At 43.4% G+C, this 14058-nt stretch overlaps 1 protein-coding gene across 15 annotated transcripts in view; it reads right to left on the bottom strand.

The window, feature by feature from the left end:
• tp53bp1 (tumor protein p53 binding protein, 1) overlaps window positions 1-14058 on the bottom strand; it is a 25862-nt gene that overhangs the window by 5131 nt on the left and 6673 nt on the right. For 10 of the 15 annotated variants that reach the window (XM_020589991.1, XM_020589985.1, XM_020589988.1 and 7 more), the window contains 16 exons: window positions 13144-13270; window positions 12957-13051; window positions 12679-12866; window positions 10800-11907; window positions 9774-9890; window positions 9482-9676; window positions 9319-9385; window positions 8347-8439; window positions 6072-6348; window positions 5473-5541; window positions 5229-5381; window positions 3708-3928; window positions 3221-3391; window positions 1918-2309; window positions 1480-1671; window positions 1185-1367 (listed from right to left, as the gene is read on the bottom strand). In XM_020589991.1, coding sequence (XP_020445647.1) covers window positions 1185-1367; window positions 1480-1671; window positions 1918-2309; window positions 3221-3391; window positions 3708-3928; window positions 5229-5381; window positions 5473-5541; window positions 6072-6348; window positions 8347-8439; window positions 9319-9385; window positions 9482-9676; window positions 9774-9890; window positions 10800-11907; window positions 12679-12866; window positions 12957-13051; window positions 13144-13270 — 3648 coding nt within the window. Of the gene's footprint in view, window positions 1-584; window positions 676-1184; window positions 1368-1479; window positions 1672-1917; window positions 2310-3220; window positions 3392-3707; window positions 3929-5228; window positions 5382-5472; window positions 5542-6071; window positions 6349-8346; window positions 8440-9318; window positions 9386-9481; window positions 9677-9773; window positions 9891-10799; window positions 11908-12678; window positions 12867-12956; window positions 13052-13143; window positions 13271-14058 lie in introns of all 15 variants that reach the window. The other 5 variants (XM_020589989.1, XM_020589999.1, XM_020589998.1 and 2 more) reach the window with 4 other exon arrangements.

The raw sequence follows: 14058 nt of genomic DNA, 5'->3' as shown, positions 1-14058 counted from the left end.
ATAGTTTTGTGTTTGTACAGTCAACGGCAGACACTGCTATTTTTTTTAACACACCCCTTTCAACTAATTGCCCAATTGCACAGCCTTAAGAGCGTGCATATCATGAATGCTGGGTCTTGTTTGCTTTCTGAGAATCTACTGCACCTACTGGTAACTTGTTTGCCATGTAGCACTAAAAAAAAATATACTAAAAACCTGGATTATTCTGGTTAGTCACATTGTACTGCTATTATTTTGAACAATACTGTATTAAATGATCAATTCACCCACACAGATATTTCTATCTGCCTTTCTGAGATATGACATTTCTGTAATTGTTCATATGAGAGCTAGCGACAGTGAGAGCCAACAAGATTAACAGGTGCACTGATTCTGGAAGAGATTTAGCTGTTTAAGTGTGAAATGCTCCAAAGTGCAATGTTAAAATATCTTCAGTGATTTATCTGTACCAACGTTTTGAGCAACAAACATATGAGGTGTATTCAAACAATTCTTAAATTACTACACCGATGAAATACACCTTTCATTCTCCCTCCACCTGTGGCCCAACACCGTGGTTAGACTGGTGGCATGTTGCTAATTACCAAGCAGCTGGCCAACAGCAGTTGAGGATGGACACCGGCCATATGGAGGTCAAAAGGTCTTTGTGATGCTCGGTGCAAAAATCACACGTTACTGATACCATATAATACGAGAACAAAGCAAAATCTAAAATAGTTCTTTTACTAGATCGGCCAAATTAACAGAAAAGAAAAAAGGGAAAATGTCACATCCGTAAAGTACCACGACTGAGGATATAGAGAAAATGTTACAAATCATTTTTGCTAAAATAATTTATCTAAAAACATTAAAAATCAAGTGGTTTTATATCCACAAAGTACAAACACTGATTAGTCATTAAAAGGTTAAATATGTGTCCAGTGATTTTACAGACTAAAATCTAAAACTGATTCAGACCTTTGCTAGTGGCTGTTATTACTGGCTTCCTTTAGCAAGTGTGTAATTAGGACAGCAAAATAAAAACAGGAAATCACAAATGACAGTCAAATCATCAACTCAAGATCACAACAACATTGGAGAGAACTGCTGCAAACCCCGATTCTGTGATATTAAAAACATCAGTCGATTCTGTGATATTAAAAACATCAGTTGTAGTCATGGTTTTGGTGATCAGGTCTCTGTACCGGCTCTGGCTCCAGGCCCCCTGCGGCCTCTCTTGGCTGGTGTCCTGTCATTCTCAGAGGTCATCAGCTTCCTCTTGCCGGAGGGGCCGGGTGTCCGTGGGCTGCTGCTGGAGGAGCTGCGGTTGGGAGTGTTTTGACCCCCGGGGGTTCCTCTGCGCCTTCTCTTGCCCTCCACCAGGTTATCTAAAGACATATGCCCAACAGAGCTGCTAAAGCCATAACCATAAAAAGGTATTCCTAAATAATGGCTGAACAGTTAATGCATGTGGTCTGTGTGTGGCTGTTTTCGTCTCACCCAGACTGATGTCAGAGGCCTTGGCCAGGGGAGTGGAGGTCTCGTCAGGGCCAAGGCTGTGCTGTTCCCTCAGCCTGTTTCCCTGCTCCAAGGACAGGATGACCGAGGTCCTGTTGTACCACTGCCTCTGGCCCTCCCTCTCCACATTGTAGAACAGTTCCTGGCCCTCTGTCTTATGGCCCCTCACAACACCTGCATGCACACACACACGAGACAGAAAATGATTAGAACTTGGGTTTAACACAAATATTAGCCGTTTATAAAACTACCAAAAAATAAACATCGGAAATTACATCAAACGGCCTGTTGTCCTTACACTGTTGGAGTGGAACAGGTCATTACAGTTCAAACTGTTTTTTTTTTTTTTTGCCACATTTGAATGAATGTTCGAAATAAAAAGTGATGGCCCTACTGATCACACACAGTCCTCTCTCTCACCTATGCTGAAGTACTCGTCCTCCAGCAGAGCGGTGACCTCTGTGTCCAGGGGAATGGGATCACAAAGCAGGATATCCTTCCCTGCCACCTCACACTCATAGCCATCATCAAAACGCAGGCGGAATCTCCCCTGTCCGGCATCTTTGATGATGCGGCCTGAGTAAAAATAGCCATTGGACGACCACTTGGCCACCACCCGTAGTCCAACAAAGCTGCTTCCAGCCAGGCTCGCCTCCTCTGGCGACGTCCTGAGGGAGTCAGAATGGCTGGGGAGCTCTGTGGGGCTGACAGGGAGGCGTGGGGGGAGCATACGAGTGTAGGGCTCATCCTCTGAGGAGGACTGTAGCTGGCCATAGGCACCAAGTCTCTGCAGTGAGCCTGCACCACCTCCCCTTAGGGAGAGAAGCAGAGGGTCTGATCAGACTTGAACAACGTCACATGATTCACATGGCTAATGTTGTGAGAATTCACTTTTATATCAACATCTATCATATATAATCAAAATGGAAGACACTGGAAACATTTCTTTAAAGTGCTTAAAACACAGGCAGTAAGTAGAACAGTTCTCTACTGGCCATCTTCATCTTGGTTAGAGTTTACTTTTCGTTCTGCCTGAAAGGAGTTCACACTTAATTCTCTCAATTCTCTCTTGCCCTTAAGCCGAACAGAAATTAGAAATTAAAACATGGTTGTGCTAGTAGATCAAGTGTTTCATTTGATGAATATTGACAATAAAACATGCAATTTAAGATTTATATGCAAATTCCGAATGCAGGTCCTGCTCATACAGATCTGAGCACTGCACATCTAAATTATTTATATTTTTATCTGCAAAGAAACAATATTTTACTTCAATCAACACAGTTTGGAAGAGATGTCTATTAGTGGACTCACAAAAAATTTATCAGTGTTTGATCAAATCATTTATAAAGACAAAAATGTGAAAAATATTGTAATTCCAACTTCTAGAATGTGATTTTTTTCTAATTTTCCCTGTTCCACATATTTTTAAATTTAATATCTTAAATATTAATATAAAAAAAGTCACTTGTGAATCAGAGGAACTGTGATCACTGTTTTTTGGTTTTATATAAATTTAGGAGAAAAATGTAAATGATTTAGTAACTGAAAAACAAACAAATCACAACATAAATCAATTAGCTGCGGCTCTGAGTGAGAAGATTAGTGAAAAGAGGAAAGGAAAGTGTCAGTAGAGACTGCAAGCAATTTAAGCACTTTGCCAGTTATTTCTCCCTTGTCCGTGGTTTACTAAAGTGCAGGGCGAGCCTCAGGGAGGACTCACCTGGACGGGAAGGAGCGGGACGGGGGCCGGCCCCTTCTAGCCCTTCCTCTGGGGATCAGCGGGACGAAGGCCCGGGACCCCAGGGTGCTGTAGGTTCTGTCTTTTGTGATCACTGACCCTGCCCTGTGACCCCTGTGACCCCTCTGTTGATGCCCACCTCCCCTCCTGGGACTGCAGACACACAGAGGGGAATGGGGCCGGTCAGGTTGCACAGGCACTGAACTGGGGCTACTCTCAAAATGAAAAGACACCCCGCTGAGGAATGAGGGGTGTCTAGTGACCCCAGATTCATGCATGAAGCAACTTGTACCTGGACCGGGCAGGAATCAGTGCACCAGTGAGATATTAGGGTGTTAGAAAGTCAAAGGCAGTTTAAGAGTGACAGAGGAATCAGCATGCACCTAGTACAGACAGGCACAGTGGAGAGACTTCACCGACTGAACTGTAGAGAAATAAAGCGACTGCGTTGGCAGTGTGGAGGTGGTACCTGGGGGTTTTGGCCCCTCGGCTAGGCGGCACGATGAAGTCTGGCCTGGTGAGGACGGTGCTACTGCTGGTTCCTCCTGAACTGTGCTGGAGGCTGGAGGCCTTGGACGACAGAGAACTGATGTCACCGAGGTCTCCAGAAGTCACAGAGCTGCTGCCCGTGCGACATGGGGAGATATCGCTGTCCAACACCTGGCACTCCACCACTGGCTCCTCGCTCTCCTGGTAACATCCAAAAGAACATCGATAGTCAGGTTAATCGCATCTACAAATGTTATCAAATATCCATTTAACAATGTGTTAAATTTCGCCAATACATTGTTGATTCAGCTGTATTGTCACTGAGGAGGCTGCAGTTTGTGCTGCTGTTGAGCTGTATTGTGTTATATTGAGCAGTGCTTCTCTACTTAGCCTAGCCTCAACAGGAACGGGTTTGACAAAGACTCCAAAATGACCATGAAGTTAAAGTCGGGGTACAGTAAAAATAAATGTGTTCTGAGTTTGTCGCATCACAGGAACATGTGTTATTAACCACCTAGACAAATCAGAATGATTAAAAAGATTGAAAAGTATATAAAATCATGAAAAAAAGAGAAGTATTCTCTGCTCTAAAACACTTGGGCCATGTCGGGTGAAGACATTGAAACCACACCATGGATGTATTAAGAGAGAACATTGCCTCTGCGGGGCAAAGGCATAGCTACCTAGCTAGCAAACCCTAGGGTGTAGTAGGTTTAGTAACTCACGATCAAAGGAGAACTGGTGCTAATGCACTAGGGCTCTACAGGAGCATTTTATTAAAGACCACTGAATGGGATTAGAAATATGGTGTTGGTGCTCATGGAGCCGCTTCTCTTTTGTGCTGGTGTTTGAACAAGAGCAGGCGGTGCTCAGCTCCAACAGGGAGCAGACAGCTGCTGTCACAGCAGTGGAGACGGGGAGCTGTATGCTTGTTAATGGTCACGCAACGAAACCTTCACAAGTAAAAAGCCAGTAGGAGTAATTTAACAAATCACCTGCTAAACAATCATAAACTTTGCCCACAGTCTGTGAGCTTGTTAGGCTAACAGGAAAGTGGTAACTGTGGTGACCTGTCCCGTGCAGCAGCTGCAGGGACAGGTCTGCTGTGTGGCTGTTAACTCTCTAGCCTCTCTCCCTCCACCAACTACGTCAGTTCAGACCTGCTCCAACACATTCACTGTTCATGTGTTCCTCAAAAATGCTGAAACGGTCTAATTCCACAATTCAGTGCTACATAGTTCTTAGTCGTTTCACATTTTCAGCAACTAATTTCAGATATGTATAATGTCTTTAGAAACAAATCACAGATTTTTGCTTTCCCCAGACTTTAAATCAACACCTCTCTAACACAGTTTCAACAAAAGCAAACATAACTTTCATGAAGACAGGACTGTATTACTGTTGTATTATACCACATGGTGAACTGTACCACTACAGCCAAAGACAGTTTAACTGGTTTTAACTCTTCTAGTCGTCAACCAGAAATGAAAAATCTGGTTACCTCAGCCACTTTGCGCTCCACCTCTTTACCGTCCTCATAATACACGTCCGTGATGATCCGTGTCACGGTGGTCCGCACTTCCTGGATGGTGCGCACGTGTCTGCGGTGGGCGGGGCCTGCGATTCTTCTAAAGGACGGAGACTCTGGCTCACCCTTTTAGACAAAATTAAAGATTGTCAGCCAGACAACATACACAGACATAAGCTGTAATTCTCCTTCTCCATATACAGCTGGATCTCCGTACCCTGCCAGCTGGGGAGCGCAGCCCCTGTGCATCGAAGCTGGTCTGCTGAGAGACTGTCCGCTGATGGAGCTGAGACACACAGCACAGTGACGTCAACACCACCATGTCTTCAGACTAAACCTCGACACCTCAAGCTAGCACCAACATAAGCCTCATTTCTTAGTAAGGCATCATTGAACAACAGGTTTATAGTTATTTGTTTGAGAGGGATGAACTTCCAGTTATAGATGACATCCAACTCCTGTTTCTATGGAATTTAAATGTACATATTCTAACTGTGCACCTTTACTTTTGATAACATTTGTTGCAGACACCTGTAACAGCTACTGAGATCTGTAATAAGACTATGATCAAGCTGAGTAAATTTAAAATCTCACTCAGATTTATTACTGAATTAAAGAAAATGTGTTGTACCCCTGCAAAGTAGATTAAATTTAAACTGAATTTTCTCAAAATGTGAAATTCAGCTGTTATTTTGTGTTTGGCTCTTTCACCAGCTGGGGGGCGATAGAACTCGATTTCTGGCTGTGAAGCTAAAGAAAGGCGTCCTGTATACATTCAGACCAGTGTGTTTTAATAATATACAATGACTGACGAACCCTGTTGGACGGACTCGAGGTGACGGTGCTGTCAAAGGTCTCCTGGGACACCACCTTCTGCCTGGTGTCTGTCCTGTTAGGGGCAGGTGGCTCTGCAGCTTCAGCTGGTCCTCCCCTGTTGTCAGGCTGCTCAGCAGGAGTGGGGGGGTCCTTGGGCTTTTGCTGAGGTGCTGCCAATATTTGCTGATGTGGAGGCTCTGACTGGCTGTTAGGAAGGCTGCTGCATCCCAGCGAGGAGCCTTGAGAGTTCCTCTGTGGTGAGGCGAACAGCTCCCCCCTGCAGAGATGTTAGAAGGTCAAATTTCATCAAATGCAGCAAAAAAAAAAAAAAAAAAAAAAATTATAAAATTAAAAGTCACTGTAAACTCGCTGTCATAGAGAAGAAAGAGTGAAAAAAAAGAAAAAAAAAGCACAGCTGATACCGGTATACTGGTACTATGGTCAGATCAGTGAATTGTATACACTCTTCAGACTTTCTCTGCTGAATCAGAGAAAGCAAGGGATGGAAAGAAAGTGAAAGAGTTGTGGGATTAACCCATACACTACAGCAGAGATGGCTGCAACATGATCAATGTCTTCAGGAGAGACTGTCTGAAAATATTGATACAAATTTTAGTTTTACTCTTTTATGCCTTAAACTGTAGCCTAGTAGACTACGCCTTAGACTGTGGTGAACTTTATCACACTAAATATGAACTTTCTGCTTTTCTGCACAGCAATAAGATGTAGCGCAAGTCATCCTTGAAAGATATCCACTCCCTGGACAAAGACCTCTGTTTGGTGAGGGCACACATGCGTGACTGTTATCAGTGCAGATTCCTTTCCTCTGATACTTTCCAAACCTTGTGTGTGAAACCCATGTATATACTATATACATAACTGAGCTCTGTTTTGCTCTTTGAACCTCTGTAACAAATGCTGTTGTAGACTGCTCCTTTCTGCAGAAATAAAAATACTAAAGCCATATCTACCTCAAATCTCTTTATTTCACACTCAATAAAGGTCGTTTCATTTTAGCACAAGGAGGAAGATTTTTTTCCTCGACAATGTGCACCACTGTCCCCATACTGGAATCATTACCGCATCTCTCCTTTCTCTCTGACAGCAGACTTTTAATCTGTTTTCAGTGTAGTTGGAACAGGAATAACACCTTTGCCCTTAGGCAGACAAAAAGTTACATTTGATCTGATGAAGTAGAACTGATCCTGAGCTTGAAAGCTAAGTCTGATTTGTCAAAAGATGACCCGAGGATAAACCCATTTAACTAGATGACAATATGACCTTTGATCAGGCACCAACCTCAGGCCAAACCTTAACTGTTGTGAGAACTTGTAGGTGCTGCTAACAACTGTATAAAGATATTACCTAGTATCATTTACTCATATATAGTCTCATGCAAACAGCACAGTACTCTCAATGATTTACTGCAAGAAACAAGAGAGAATTTAGTTGTTGAGGACATGTTGTAAAAACCATCTCAGTCTGTCAAAGCAGAGGACTAACCTACACCTTATTCTGCTTCCTACTCCCCAAGAGAATATGCACATAGTGCAAAAAATAACCATCCATCCCACCTCCAGAATCCAAAAGTAGGTCTCCCTCACACACATGCACACAGTGGTAGAGACAGTAGACCTATTTCTGTCTACTAAAATATATTACAAACAACAGGGGGAAAACTATTTCCACTTCCCCAGGTCAGTAGACACGTGAGGCTCCAGCAGATGAGCAATGAAAATCTTAGTATACATAAAGAAAGTGTAAATTATAAACTACACATGTATAACTTACCCTCCTGGTGAATGATTGTACTGTATGAAACTACAGCATGTTTTAGAGAAGGAAGTGGGGGTGTCCTCAAGATCACACCTGACACATGGTGGGGTTAAAAAACAAACAGAAGTGGGCCAACGCTGCTGTGAGCATATGGCAGGCTTTTCACTCTGGTACTTTCATGTCGGTTACATATTACACACGGGAGCAGAGATATACACTCTGTGGTCAGTTTATTAGGGACAAGATTAGGGCCATCGTTTGGCTAAAATGTGAGAGGGTTTCCACTGATTGTTATTCAGAGCTTAACAGTGAGAGTCAGGAATCAAACTAAAATGAAACTTGTCTGCAGAGACATTTAGTCTGTCTCAGGCACAATTTCAACCAGTTTTGTCCCAGTGTGTAGTGATCGCAAAGAGACAGAATCACATCCAGTTTCATAAGATTCATGTGACATAACAAGAGCAGGTGCACTGCTGTACTGCAGTGATGAGTATCCTACCTGACAGGTGTAGTGTTGCCTCCAAGCTGGCTGTCCTCCTCTGCCTCCTGCTGTCTGTGCACCTGCCTGACTCGAGTGAACACTGATGGGCTGCTGGCACATAAAACAGTTCTGATTAAGTTGAAAGATATTTCTGGACCAAAGTGGCAGACTGACCACAGGGGAAAAACAAACAAATGCTTTCTGGTGGACATACAATGGACACACTACTTTTTAATTACCACAAGCAGTATATATTATTATTCTATACTGCAATTTCTTCTCCTCGGGCACCTCACAATATACACGGTCACAAGAAAAAGTCATGGCACTGTTTGCAGTTTCCTGGTTTTCTTCATAATTTGGTCATGAAATGTGATCAGACCTTCACCAAAGTCACAAACATCAACAAACATAATATTTATAAGTTGATAAAACACAAACAGTCCTGAGTGATGGTGGACAGAGTCGTGGTAACAGCGTTTTAATAACTGGTTGAACCACCTTTGGCAGCTACAACCTCCAGCCAGTGCTTCCTGTATCAGTGGATCAGACCTGCACAATGTTCAGGAGGAGTTTTAAAATGTTCTCCCTGACAGAGCCGCTTCAGCTTAACCAAATTCTTAGGACGTCTGGTGTGAACATCTTGAGGTCATTCCACAGTGTCTCTATTGGGTGGAGGTCTGGGCTCTGACCGGGCCGCTCCAAAAGGCGGATTCTCTCTATCTGAAGCCATTCTGTAGTAGATTTACTCTGATGTTTAGGGTCATTGTCCTGCTGCATCACCCAGCTTGTTCTGAGCTTCAGCTTGCCGACAGCCACCCTGACATTACCTCCATCACTTTGTATGTTTAATGGGTGTGTTCAGTAAAGACATGAAAGATCAGGGCTGTTTGTTGTACAAGATGATAGACATTTGTAAACCATGGGAGGCAGTTAACATATTAATGAAGGAATTCAGTTGATGTAAATATAGAGATAGTGGCAAGTTACCTGGCTACAGCCTTGGAAACCGTTGTAACCTTGACAACAGATCCATCATCCTCTGATAATGCTGGCTCTAAGGAAAAGAAATATGTTACAAAGAGCACTCTCAAGAAGTTGCACACGCCCCAAGTTGAGCATGAACAATAACCAGCATGCAAGCAGCTCTTACTCTGCAGGCTGAAGCGCTCTGAGCTGCCCTCTTCAACAGGGGTCACCAGCTTCATCCTTAGACTCAGCTTCCCATCTCCCTTGTCTGTCACGTCCTCTCCGCTTTCTCCTGACACAATGTCACTGGCAGTAGCAATCGCCACATCTGCCGAGACATCACCCACCACATCTGGCTTTTCAGAAAAGGATGGGATCTCTGAGGAGGAAAGAGGTTCAGGCATCAGATCATTTCGTGTCATGTGACATTTAGCAGGCTGTTATGCAGCTCTAGTTGGTCTGGTACAAAAACCCACCAATGGGAGTGCTGTGTCTCAGCGTCTGCTTCAGCTGGTTGATGAGAGGGGGTGTGGCACCAGCAGGAGGACCAATCAGCTCCCCTTCTTTAGGAAGAGTGAAGTGGAAGGAGATTTCTGTAGCAGAAAAGCACAAGTGGAATCAGATTCAGTCTACCTGCACTTCATGTGCACTCGCTTTCATTTTTACCTCCAAATAAAGTGGTTTATATGATGTGTTCAAAGACTTTGGTGAATACAACATTATCATAACTCAGATAAAGGATAAAAACAATCTCCAAACAACCCAGTATTATCTCAGAATCCGAATCTGAATCAGAATCAGAATCAGCTATATTGACCAGGTGTGTTGGACACATGAGGAATTTGACTCTGGTACAGCGGCTCTCAATGTGCATGTACATGTCCTTATGTCCAGGATGTGTTGCAAAAGACCGGGAAAACAGGGAAAAACACCAAACACAGGAGAGCACGCTTAACCGAGGCAGCCATAGTCGTCAGCGCCATCTTTATCGGTAAACAAGAAAATTGGATTTGGCTTGTTTAGTTGCATCAGACTTTTTTGACACTGTCAATAAAGTTTGTTCAAAATCAAATTAATGACAGCGAAGCTTTCAATACCACGTTTAAGCTTTCAGGCAGTGAAGTCAATTCTCCTAATCAGTGGCAGAGACATTTCTTGTTTGTGAGACCTTAATACAATGCAATATGTCCATGTGACCACTTGTCATAGGTTAAATATCTGTGAAAGGGCACAACTACAGCATTCCACAAGAAAGAATCTCCGATTAGACAAAACAGAAAAATAAACATGACTTTGTATCTACTTGTGACTTTTAAAAAATGTCAACATGAGCAAAAATCTAGCAACCCACTAGTTTCATATCAACCTGCTCATAATTTTTACAGTTAATGGTATTGTAGGTGTCCCCACCCACCAAGTTGGGAACCATTGCTTTAAAAAAAGGGGGGATATAACACTTGACCGCGCTGATTGTGAGACACAGGACGTGTGGTCCAGCTTACCTCCTGAACTATCACTGAGGCTCTTGTCTTTGAGCCCCTCTGTTTCAGGCCTTGGCCTCTCAGTCTGGGAGAGCCTATCAGGAGCTGCGTTCACCTCCTTGTCCACAGGCTGGGATTCATGGCCATTAGTGGATGCAGACACCTTATTAGTTACCGAAAGTTGTGCTGCATCGGTCGGAAGAATCCGGGTGTCTTTCTCACTGTCTGTAACCACAATGATGCTGTCCGCTCCCTGGTCTTCACTCTCCTCCTCCATGGGCTCAGGAGACAACAGATGGCTCTGAGAGAGAACCAGAGCCAATCCTGAAGTCCTGTCCCCCCCTGAGCTCTCGCCCTCTGCCTCCTCCATCACCACCACCTCCTCTTCAAGCTCACCCTGTTCATGCTCATCCATCATGTCTTTATCTGTCTGACTGTTACCAACAGTTGCACATTGCTGTGACAGAGATTCTACAGGCTGACTCTCTGCCGTTCCTGCTCCTCTTACATCCACAGAGCTCTTCACAACAGTTGTGTGAGAGATCATAGACTGTGAGGGCAAGCTGCAAGCTGCAGTGTCTGAGGGAGTCTCTTGCACACAGCTGTTAACAGTCAGATTTGAGGAATCAAACTTTGTCTGAGAGCAGGACACAGTGTCAGAGCTCGCCTCAACTCTCCGACTGTCTTTTACATTCACAGCTTGTACATTCAAAGAGGCTGTTGTGTTTTTCTGCTCATCTGACTTTTGTGACAAATTGGACTGCTCGATCTTGGCACTTGTGCTGCGATGTTTTGGTGACTCAGCAGAAGTGGAAGCCTTGGAACTGGTGGCTGTTTGTGCTTCTGAGGGGACACCATTGCTCTCTCTCCTCTGACTGCAGCATGAACTCACAGAGTCACTGGTGTCGGCACCAGGTGGCTCCTCCAGCTCCTCTATCTGAGTGGCCTCGCTATCCTCAGGCTGCTTGGACATCTGCTGAGCTGGGCTACAGCTCTCTGTGTTTATAGACAGCTGCAAAGGCAAAGCGAAAGGAGCTGACTCCAGATGTTGGGACTGTGTCTCATGAGATGATGATGCTGTCTTCTTATCTGAGTGAGCCTCCAGGCTCTGCGTTGGGACAAACAGATCCTGAGAAAACAGACAACACAAAAATCACCCTCATTATCAATTAATCTGTTGATTTTTTTTTTACAATTAATTTTTGAAAAACATCCATCATAAACTGTCAGAGCCCAAAGTCATATCTTCAAATAACTTTTTTTGTCCTGTGGTTCCACATAGCATAAGAAATGGTCACAGGTATGTTTCTTCAAATGGTGACATGGCTGTCGTCTCAAGGCGATAACACTTTAGTGTTATAGACAAACCACAAGCTAAGATAATAAGTAACAAGGCAAGTCTGCTGAGGAAAAACAGCTGACTACTTACATGAAAAAAATCTGATACTTTGTAGTTGAAGTTTCAGTAAAACTCCTGACAAAGATGAACACTGGCTCTACAGCCTCCAAACAGTTAGGAGGCTACTGGCAAAGACTCTATGCTAGCTAATTCTTACAACACACACAGCCTGCACACTTAGGTAAACAGAAGACTGTTGGGTGGCAGAAGACTGGGTGATGAGGTTGCCTGCATCACCCAGGTCCTGGACACCATGTGATGCAGATCCAGATACTGGGTCTGGTCAGGAAGAATGAAACAGAACATGCAATTTGACAATGCCACCTTGGGCTCTGGGAAAATATAATGGGAAGTATTCTCCATTTTCTGGTCTTTTACAAACTCAACACTGTAAACATTACCGATAGGTAAATTTATTATAGAAAAGACACTGTGTTGCAGCCCTAAAACACACATGAAGCGGCTAAATGATTAAACAAACAAACAAAAAAAAGAACATACATGAGACAACTCTGGCTGCGAGGGTAAAGGGAGAGCACACTCCACCACAAAACCAGGGGAATACTGGGATACAGGAGTAGAGGCGGATGGGTGTGGCTTAGAGGCACCGTCTGTTTCCATTGGCTCTTCCTCCTTTTCTCCTGCTTGGTCTTCTGGGGTAAACGAAGTATCCATTGGTTCTTCAACACCTGACCCAGAAAGTGATATTAAGCTCTGCTCACCAGCTGACAGGTTTTCTTAATATAAATGTAGGCATTTAAGTAGGTTTAGTTGTTTACCATGTGCAATCTCTGGTCCAGTTGGTGAGCTGGGGATAATTAAAGGAGTGTGGGTGACGTTGTCCGGGCTGGGGGCAACATAACCAACAGAGCTCCTAAGAAAAAAGCCAAAGAGAACAGAACAAAAGTATTTTTTCTGGCCTGAGTGTGGATGGGATAACTCAATATCAGAGCACTCATGACTTACTGGGACAGACTGTCCTGCCCCAGTGTTCCCTGCCCAGACAGGTGCAGCAGTCTCAGGGTGCGGGCAGGTGTCGGAGTGGGGTGGCCCTGCTGCTCTGGCTCCGACACTGTGCTGTCTACTGCAGCAGCTATGAGCAGCACAAAAGAAACACATTAGACACAAAAAGACTGTAGTCCAGGGTTCAACTAGCGTAAACTATTCCCATTAGGTTAATGTGACTCCCCCCCTGCCGTAAAACATATATAACTGATAGTCTAGAATAAAATAGGTTTGCATGTTGTAGCCCATTTGCTACAAATAGCATTGTCTTGTGAAAACCATCCATCTCCAAAACCCCAAACTGCCATGTTTTCACCTTCATGTCAAAGCAATTTTCAGGAGATCTGATTGGATTTTAAAAAGGCTGATTTAGATTGAGTAGACATTTCTCAGCCCATAAAGTATCACTTAATCTTTATCTGACAAACTGCAAGGAACAATGATGATTAATTTAGTTTTAAAATTTTAAAAGTGATTTTCTGTCATCTGCGGCTGCAGGTTTCACTTCATTTTGTTATGATATAAAAATAAGTTACAATTCTGTCAGCGATTCAGTTTTTTTGTATTTAACTGTATAAAGATCTGAAAAGTTTTGTAACAGTAAAGTTCTAGTGGGAAATTCTGCAAGTCAAGTCAAACATGTTTTAATGCAAGAAACTACCAAATTCACCTTTACAGCATCAATATTTATTCACTGTTTGGATTTTTATGGTTTGATTTGCTGTCAGCCTAACATGTGAATTCAACAACTGTTGTCTTTAGGACAAATACACCACACCAGTAAGTGTTTCACATTAGTCTACACTACACTGAGCTCTCTTTTAAGGATTGGGTCACTTTTTCTGTGTCACTATATCTTAATAAAATAAAAAAATA

Source organism: Monopterus albus, unplaced genomic scaffold, assembly GCF_001952655.1.
Source record: "Monopterus albus unplaced genomic scaffold, M_albus_1.0 scaffold10.1, whole genome shotgun sequence".
NCBI lineage: Eukaryota > Metazoa > Chordata > Actinopteri > Synbranchiformes > Synbranchidae > Monopterus > Monopterus albus.
Note: the sequence above shows the minus strand (reverse complement) of the source record. Positions and strands in the feature narration are given on the sequence as shown.